The following is a 9,457-nucleotide window of genomic DNA, read 5'->3' as shown; positions in this document are numbered from 1 at the left end:
TTGGGTTGTTTCACATATACATGAAAATTTCAGTGAGTAAACACACACATATGCACCTGTTTTCAAGAGCAAATATCAGGCCCCTCCGTTTAACCTACTTGACATACCTTGCCATCACCCAGAAATGGACCACTAGATGGATCAAAAATTTTGAGGTCCCTTTATCTGAACATATTTTTTTTGCTTTTCACCTCTCCTTGTACTTACCCTTACAATTACAAACCCAAATGTTAGTCACCACCATGAGCTCCAATCCCTTGACCCCTCAGTTCTATCCCAGGACATCCATCTCACCTGTACTAGCCACCTTCTCCTCTTTTCCCCAACTTGACCACTTGCTGAGCCAATTCAACTCTACACTGTCCTCCTCTCTTGAATCGCTAGCCCATTATCATTTCACCAATTATGCCCTGCGAAGCCTCAGACTTGGATCACTGACACCATTCAGCACCAAAAACAGGTGGAGAAAATCACCCAACCATTCTGTGAGGGATTCCTCTACAAGCTTAGGTTACACAGGTTGAACTGGAGGCCCTTCCATACCTGCCTAATCCATCCACAAACCCAGACACTGTCATCTAGTCTATCCCGCCCCCATAGCTATGGGAACGGCGAGGGCGGGGGCGGGGGCGGGGGCGGGGGTGGGGTTGGCCGCAGAGGCAGGCCTGACCGGGGCTGGGGTGACATCAATGCTGACGTCGCCCTGCCTGTCAGAACAAGGCTGAGGTGACGTGTGCACTGACGCTTCAGAAGTGGCTGCAGCCCAGGTCTGCTGCGGCAGCCCAGGTCTGTAGCTGTCGTCGGCTGAGGTGGCCGAGGGCGGTTGCGGTGGCCGAGGGCGGCGGCGAGGTTGCTATGGCATCTCCGAGCAAAAGCGAAGAAGCCTTACCCGGGGCCACGACGTGGGAACCGGGGGCCGTGGGCGGCGCCAGGCCCGAGACCAGCTTCTCGTTCGGCGCTTTCGCCGCCGCGCTCGGCGGCCTGGGCTCCGCGCCCCCGGCCCCGACCCCGGCCCCGACTCCGGCCCCGGCTCCGGCCCCTGCCCCGGACCCGGCTCCGGCTCCGGCCCCGGCCCCGGCCCCGGCCCCGGCCACGGCCACGGCCTCCGCGCCCCAGCCGCCACCGCCGCCGCCCCTGCGGATCCTGCACGAGCTGTGGCAGCACGATCCCAGCCCTAGTGAATTGCGGAAGGGGAAACTGCGGCCCGGCCGCCTGCGGCTTGCATCGCGGCCACATCGCCGCCTGGGGCCCACGGGCCGTGATGTGCACGCCCTCAAAAAGCTGAGGGAAGCGGCCAACACCAACGACGTAGAAACGGTGCGGCAGCTGCTGGAGGAAGGGGCCGATCCAGCTGCGACAGACGACAAAGGCCGTAGCGCCCTGCACCTTGCGTCCTCCAACGGCAATGACCAGATCGTGCAGCTGCTCCTGAGCCACGGGGCCGATCCGGACCAGAAGGATGGGCTGGGGAACACCCCTCTGCATTTGGCTGCCTGCACCAACCACGTTGCCGTCATCACCACGCTGCTCCGAAGAGGGGCCCGGGTGGATGCCCTAGACGGAGCCGGCAAGTCCCCCTTGCACATTGCCAAGACGAAGCTGAGTACCCTGCAGGAGGGACAGCCCCAGTGCTTGGAGGCCCTCCGGCTGGAGGTGAAGCAGATCATACTGATGCTCAAGGAGTACCTGGAGCGAGTGGGCCAGCACGAGCAGTGCGCCAGGCTGGATGACCTCTGCAAGCGTGTCCAGGTGACAAGCACCAAAGAGCAGATGGACGAGGTGACTGAGCTCCTGGTCAATTTCACCTCGCTCGGCCTGCAGATGGAGAAGGTGGAGAAGAGGTAGCTACATAAAGAAGTCCCTCCCCCCCATCCCCCCCGTCCCTTCCATGACCTTTGCCTAGCATTCATCATCACCATCTCAGAAAAAGGGGAGACGCCAACCTGTTCTGCTACCCTTCCACTAAATCTGCACCTGCTTGGTGAGGACCTCATCATCTCCACTGGAGGAATGTGGTACACAGAGGGACCCTTCTTCAGAGCCTCCCCCACGGAGGCAGTACCTGTTGCTTCCTTCTTTGGCCTCTATCACCCAGAACCCCAATCACCATTCCTTCTGCCTGGCTGCTAAAGCGTGGCTGATAGTGTTGGCCATGCCTTGGTGAATAGCCAGCCTTCTGTTGTCCTGGTGGCTCTGGTGTGCTGCCTCCCTAGGGCCAGCTTAGGCCTGCCCTCACCTGGCAGCAGGAGGCACCAGATTAGGGGTTTTCAGACCTCTTTCTCCCACCTCTTTATACCTGTGGCTCCTCTCCTCTACTGGACACAAATAGGAGCAGATGGACCAGACCCTTCTCTCAAAGCTCTCTTCGGAGTTTTTCAACAGCCCGGGTTCAAGTTCATCTTTTTGTGGCTTGCTGCTGTGAGCAGAGAAGCCAGGACTGGAATGGACCACAGGCGGTGGAGACCTTTTCCAAGTCCTTTTGGGGGGAGAAGCAGAGGTTCTGGTGGTAAACATTGCATCTTTCACCAGCACTTAAATTTCAGACTTAAGACCTAAATGGAGTTGTGGTAAGCCGAGGGGGGATTTTTGTTTGAGATGGGAAGTTTCGGGTGGGGCCAGGAATTTGGGAGGCTGAAATCTAAGGGGGACAGAGTTGAGGAGGGCACAGTTTTGAATCAAAGCATAAGATCCGTAGCATCGTCTTTGGAAGTGTTGGTTCTTGGCAAGAGGCAGGACCCTCTCTCACCTCCCCTTGTGGGGAGGCCTGGACCCTTGGTCGGAAGGGATGGTAAGAAGCTGACTCCCTTCAGGGGCTGCCGGGGAGCCCCAGTCAGCTGCGCTTCCTCCTCGCAGCATCTCTGGGCCTGTCTGCAAGGGCATCACTGCCTGTCACCTTTTTACAGTGGTCTTGGACCTCGACTGGAAAACAGATTGTTATTGTCAGGTGATGATTTCATGTCTTTTCTCTTTCCTTCCCTCCCCCACCCCCATCGGAATTCCTCAATCTTTTGGTTGGGGTAGGCAGGGGGGGGTGGGAGAGGTCATTACCCTAGGCTAACTTCTGGGCTGCTCCCCTGAGGCCAAGGACCTCGGGAACAATTGAGCCCTGAGAAATCTCATTCATAATTTTTGTCACAAATTATTCCATTGTTTCACTTATTTAAACAGAGGCTATGTAACAATGTGGTTTATTTTAACATAAATCCATTTAGAGAGATTATCCAGTTTCATTAATTTTCATATTACCTTCACACATCAGCTGAAAGTCTGCAATAAACAATATTTGCTGTATGTTAAAAAAAATAAAATTAAAATAAAAAGGCAGGTCAGGGGCAACAAAGATTCAAGGAAATGGCATTGCAGACCCGAGGGTGATGATGTCTGTAAGGCAGGAGGGAAGTGAGTGTCAAGGGAATTGATCAACAAGGTGGAGGGAGCTTGTTCTCCTGGCCTCTGGAGGCTTGACCAGCAGCTCTAGGGTCTCAGGGGCTCCTTGGTAATTGGAGGGCTGGCCTTTTTTCTGCCAGTTCTCCCAGCTGCCTTGCCTATCCTCAAGGTATTCGACCAGCCCATTGAAGGGGAGCAGAAGCATTGAAGTTTGGGGGGGGGAGTGTGTGACTGACGAGGGGAACCAAGGGTTCCTATTACCTGGGATGGAGTGCAGCCCTTAAGCAGGAAAGCCAGCAAAGCCTCCATTTTCCCTTTTAGTATCTGAGGTATTTTCTTCACTGATTCAGGCCAGGGGCTATCCTGCCTCAATGTACATGGCATGCCCTCACCTCATACCAGTCTTGAGAGGGAGGCAGAGCAGGGATGAGCTATTCCCATCATACAGATGATGAAAGTTTCAGAGGGAGGAAATGACCTTCCAGAGGTCAGAAGACCCAAATATTCCAGCTTTTGAGTCCAGAACCCAGAACCCTTTACAGTCACTGTGCTGTGTGTGATGTCTATTGAGCCCAGGAAGAAACCAGGCAAGACAGTGACACCTCTGGGCAGTGGGTCCACTCAAGGAAACTGAGGCGTTTAGGAAACATAGCTGTCTGCCTAGCACTTCCCCCTCATTAGCTGCCACTGTGGTCAAGCCACGGTTCTTTGCCTCTGGGCCCCATCCAGGCCCCTTTACAAGAGACCCCCATTGAAGTGGGACCTCCTTTTTGGGGGTCCCTCTCAGTACTCTCGGCGCCTCACCCTTGGCCTACTGCCCAGCTTGCTGGTGGCTCTTCTGCCTTGTCTCTCTCCCTGTTCCATTCAGCCAACGGAGTGATTTTCCTAATATGCAGGTCTGGCCATGTCCTTAAGGGGGCGTACTCATGATTGAGTACCCATTCCACTGTCTCTTAATCCTTCCCAACTAACCCTGCCTCTGTTTCTTTCCAGTCTTCTTACAGCTTATTCCCTCCTGTGTACTCTTTGACCCAGTGATCCTGCCTTCGTTGCTGTTCCAGGAACAAGACACTCCATGTCTCAGGTCTGGCATTTTTTCTGGCTCTCCCCACTGCGTGAAATGCTCTCCCCTCTCATCTCTGGCTCCTGGCTTCATTCAGTTCCAAGTTTATATCCCACCTTTTATGGGAAGACTTTCCCAAATTCTCTTATTTCGAATACCTTCCCTCTATTAATTATGCCCTATTTATTGTGAATGTAGCCTGTTTGTATATACTTGTTTACTTGTCTCCTCCACTAGATTGTGAACTCCTTGGCAGAGACTTTGCCTCATTTTGTATTCCCAGCACTCAGCACAGTGCCTGGATCATGGGAAGCAGTTAATACATTTATTGACTGCCTGGCTGATACTGATACCTAGATGCATGTTATCTCTAGCGACAGGAGAATGCTCCTTCGGAACAAGGCCTGTCTTACTTTTGCCTTTGCATCCCCAGCAGCCGGAAAGTGGCCTGGCATATACTAGGGCCTTAAGAAATGCTTTTGGAGCAATTCATTGCCACTGGGAAACACAATGTGGTGTTCTGTTGACCTCTCATGGCTATACTCGATATTGCAGTCTAGAGAAATCTTTAGGCCATACTTGAATAAGGGGTTATTGTGTTTCCCATGCTTCAACCTCACTCCAGAACCACAGAATCTCCGAGCTGGAAAGGATTTCCAAGGCCACTGTTCCAACCCAAATGAGAATCCCCTCTATAGGATCCTTTAACAAGTGGTCACAGAGCTTCAGTTTGAAGACCTTGAATTGTGGGAATTGAGTGACCCATACTGACTCCATCTTGTGATTGAATTCTGGAGCTAGCTTGGTTCCTTTTCTATTCAATTATGGGTCTAGTCCAACTTCTGTCTTGTAAGAAAACTATTATGGGAATTGTGGGAATGCTTTATTACACCGTTTGAACCTGGCTGGGAAGCTGTACCACTTCTACCTGTTGCTTAGAAACCCTTCACTGAAGATCTAGGTTATGCTGACCAGAAACTCAATCAGATTAAAAAAAAACATTGATGCAAGGAGTTTTCTCAGAATCATACATCTGAAAACTGACCCTGTGCTAGTCAGTCAATTACTGTTTCCACATTTCTTTGATTGAATACAGACACTTGGGGGGAGTGGTACACCTCTTTTTCTGATTTGAAGGAATTATACTTGTTCAGTCTCCCACTCCCAACTTGGAAAGCCTCTAATCCTTCAGTTAGAAATCAGATTACCCAATCTTGGATTCTGGTTTATATCCTGTTAATTGTTTTCTTCTAATGCATAAAAATCTGTCTCCCCCTCTATTCAGGGTCCAGTTCCAAACTGGAGACCTGGTTCTGATTTCTTATGTAGTTGCCATGCATTAGTATAATTAGTATAAATTAATATGCTTGGAAGCTTGAACCTTTGTTTTCTCAGTGATTTCATCTTTCACCCATCACAGTTTTTGGCAAAGCCCACCAGATCGAGAAAGGACTCTGACCTCCCGGTTGGCATCTTAGCTTTTTGGAAGACTGCCCCGGAGGTGGGACTCCCCCCTCGATTTCAGATTCTTTTGAGCTAAGGTAAGCTTTACCCCCAACCTGCTGGGGAAAAGATAGTCCCTTTAAGGGAACAATACTGAAGAGATACTCTCTTTAAGGGGACAATGGATTTTGGTAATAATAAAACACCAATGGATTCCTCCTTGGATAAAATTTCTTTTACCAGAGCAGGATGGGTCTATTAAATTGAGACCCCCTTAGGAAAATTCTTATTGGCCTGGAAACAGGAGTGGAGGGTGTGAGTAAAAGATAGAGCTCTCTAATTCTGCTCAAATATCTGAAATGCAAATGGGTCTCAAAGTTGGCCCGAAGAAGGAACTTTTAATTATGGCTTTCAGATTAGACTTTCATTAGTAGGTAAGGAGGCTAACAAGTATGTGATTGTTTTATTGTTTTGTCTGTATTTTTGTTTCTTTGTAAAATGCAGAAAAATCTTTGTCTTGTGTCATGTTTAGCGTTGTTTGTAAATTCTGCTACCTTGAAAGATTTCTAAGGGGGAAATGCAGCCAGCCAGGACTGCCAAAAAGCTGCAGCCAAAGAGGAAGGAAGATGAATGACGTTTCATACTTGAAGCAGTTCTCCTAGCTTTCTGTAACCTGATGCTAAACTCTCTGTCCCAGTAAACAAGACTAGATCCCACTTAAGCGTTTCAGTGGGAAATTAGGTTTAAGAAAACTCAAAACACCTGCAAGATACTTTCTCTGTCATTTCAGCCCTGACTCCATTGGGATTACAGAAATAAAGTAAGAGCATCAAAAAAAGGAAAACTTTTTCCTGGTTTCTAAGAATTTATGGAATTATAAATGAATTAGAGATTCCAAATTATGGTAACTGCTAAAGAACTCAGTAGATTTTGGAGGTTTGGAGATTGATCATTAAGGCGCTTGGAGATACAATCATTTTAAGACTGCAGAGGAGAACTCCTGAGACTTTGGATAATTCCAGGAACTCACCTGTCTTCTCTTCATTCTGTCTGATAAGGCATTTAGCATATTCAGAGATATCTTAGTGAGTTTTGAGGTACTACTCTGTAAAATTTCTTTTAAGGAAAAATAAGAATTAGATTGTTTCAGGGGTAAAAAGCACTTAAATCACCTTTTCTCTGAAGTTTGATAGAGCTGTTGTTTTAGTGTAAAAGGCAACAAATTTGAAAGAAATCCCAAAGGGAAGAAAAACAATAGGTAAGCATTGACATTTTAAATTTATCTGAAATTTGGTAGTTGCTTCTTATTAACCCTTTCTTGACCATGAAGAGAAAAATTTGTTTCAATCAAGGAGCAACTTAAAAATGAATAAAATTTAGTTAAGAAATGGAAAGGGTGATTTAAATCAAAGAGGAGTCTGTGAGGAGGAATTGCTCCCCACCCAAAGAAAATTAAAAAGGAACTACACATTTGTAAGCTCTTAGGAACTCCCAAAAGTAACAGTATTGCAATTAATTGAGGTTTTGTAAAATTTTGTGCGAAATTTCAAAGGAGAAATTCTATGGAATAATGATTATATATTTAGATAATTTGGGATATGGTTAGGAATTATCAATATTCTGGGCCTGAAAGACCATTTTGGCAGGACATATTTCCCAGTCTTTAGAATCTTGTGAGCTGTAAAGGAAAGGGATCAGAATGTGAAGCTGCTACTTGGAATCTCTATGGAAAGGGGAGAGTGCTACCTTGAACTTTTGAAAATGAGCTAATTGTTAATTCTGGGTTCTAAATTTTAAAGCACAGGTGCCTATATAGCCCTGGAAAATTGAGATTTTGATTTTGTGGTTGTAAATTCAGATTTGATTTGGTTGATATTTGTCCTGTAACTAAATTATGATGTAGTGAAATGTGTTCTATTAATTGTGGCTTCAAATGCAAAGAAAAAAAAATGCTGGAAAAATGCATGGATCAGGGAAACCTGACTTACACTCCAGTCTCAGAAATTTATTAGCTGTGTGATCTTAAGCAAATTATCTCTGTTTACCTCAGTTTCTGGATCGGGTAAAGAGGAAAATAATAATTGTACCCACCTCTAGGGTAATTGTGAGGATCAAATGATATAATGATTGTGAAGTGCTTGGCACAATGACTGGCATATGGTAAGCACTATATAAATGTTGACTCTTCTTATTGCTTCTTTGACTGTATATTGTGATAATTCTATACCAGGTTTTAGATGTGATTAGTATAAAATGCCAAAAGATGATAAAATGAATGATTTTTTAAGTGGGATAATTCGGAAATGCATTTGGCTTAATTGACATCATCTGACTGGTAATAAGTTTTATTTCATGTTTTAAATACATGGTATTGTGTATGTTATTATTGTGTTTCTAAAAAATTTTTCTTATATTGTGAAATGCTGTGAGAAACCATTGTATCAGAAATGCTGTTAGATAAATAACTTCTCTTTTAATCTGGATGCTGTTAAAAGAATGTGATAAAAATAGATATTTGAAAACTTAAATATTTAATGGTGTATATTTTGTCTTAAATAAATGATAATAATTTTAATAATAATGATAATAATTTGCTGTTTGGGGAAAAAGTTGTACAGATCCTTTAAGATATCCTTATCTGTGAGGCCCCTTGAGACTTTGTATTCAGACTGGATCATAAGATCTTATTAGCCCCACTGACCACATGTTGAAAAATCTAAAATACTGAAGTCTGAGAACCTAGAACCAAGAAAATAATATCCTCTCTCCTACTCCTTCTTAAAGGGGGGTTTGGAGGGGAGAGAGTTCACAAATTCGCTATAATAAAGAGCAAGTTTTCATTTGAATTTTTTGGCTACTCCTTATAAAAATTACAAAAATATATAGGGTATTTTAAAGATGTAACTTCAATACATTAATATGAGTCAACTATCAAATATTCACTGTATGTCTGAAATCCCAGAATGTAGTTTAATTTATAAAAAAAAAAGCAACGACAAATGAAATGTAATTGTTAGGGAAACATAAGAAAATTAATAATATTCAACCCCTAAACTGTGATTAGTAAAATTTTGCTATTTGAGATAAAAAATCTTGGGACTATAATTTGATAGTTTTGATTACAGGGATGGTTGTCTGAATTGTCATTGTCTTTCCTCAAATTAGAAATCAGATTACCTAATCTTGTATCCTGGTTTAAATCCTGTTAATTGTTTTCTTTTAATGCATAAAAATGTCTCCCTCTGTATTCGTGGTACAGTGCCAAGCTGAGGAGGCCTGGTCCCATTTGTTGTGCAATTGGCATGCATGAACTAATAAAATAAATATGCTTGAAAGCTTGAACCTTTGTGTCATCTTTTACCCCTCACACAATGACAGGAAACCCACTGCCTCCCAAGATCCGGTTCTCCTTGGGACAGCTCCCAGTGTAAGGGATTAATTCTGCATATTATGATAGAATTTGCCTCTACAACTTTCCTCATTCTGTTGGCTGGAGCCAAATTTAATCCTTCCTCCTAACTACACTTCTAAACTAGAAGACAGCTCTATTGTCCCCCACCCCCA

General features: G+C 45.4%; 1 protein-coding gene across 1 annotated transcript; it reads left to right on the top strand.

Annotated features, from left to right (window-relative positions):
- The first annotated feature begins 718 nt into the window (after nucleotides 1–718).
- On the top strand, nucleotides 719–9,235 carry LOC138142644 (ankyrin repeat domain-containing protein 54-like). Its single transcript, XM_069063719.1, has 3 exons — nucleotides 719–999; nucleotides 1,117–2,567; nucleotides 4,381–9,235. Exons 1-2 carry the CDS (start codon nucleotides 856–858, stop codon nucleotides 1,843–1,845), a joined length of 873 nt encoding a protein of 290 aa, XP_068919820.1. The 5' UTR covers nucleotides 719–855; the 3' UTR covers nucleotides 1,846–2,567; nucleotides 4,381–9,235.
- Nucleotides 9,236–9,457: the final 222 nt, after the last annotated feature.

The sequence above is a fragment of the Petaurus breviceps genome, unplaced genomic scaffold, assembly GCF_028583685.1.
Source record: "Petaurus breviceps papuanus isolate PSGF00001 unplaced genomic scaffold, PetGlider_PUasm1.0 90601, whole genome shotgun sequence".
Classification (NCBI taxonomy): domain Eukaryota; kingdom Metazoa; phylum Chordata; class Mammalia; order Diprotodontia; family Petauridae; genus Petaurus; species Petaurus breviceps.
This window is presented reverse-complemented; position numbering and strand designations above follow the sequence as displayed.

Bases quoted from the DNA above. Each gene is read 5' to 3' on its own strand.
- LOC138142644 (XM_069063719.1), top strand. From the start codon at position 856: ATGGCATCTCCGAGCAAAAGCGAAGAAGCCTTACCCGGGGCCACGACG. The intron at 1,000-1,116 runs GCCCCGACCCCG...TCCGCGCCCCAG, and splicing joins GCCTGGGCTCCGCGCCCCCG to CCGCCACCGCCGCCGCCCCT.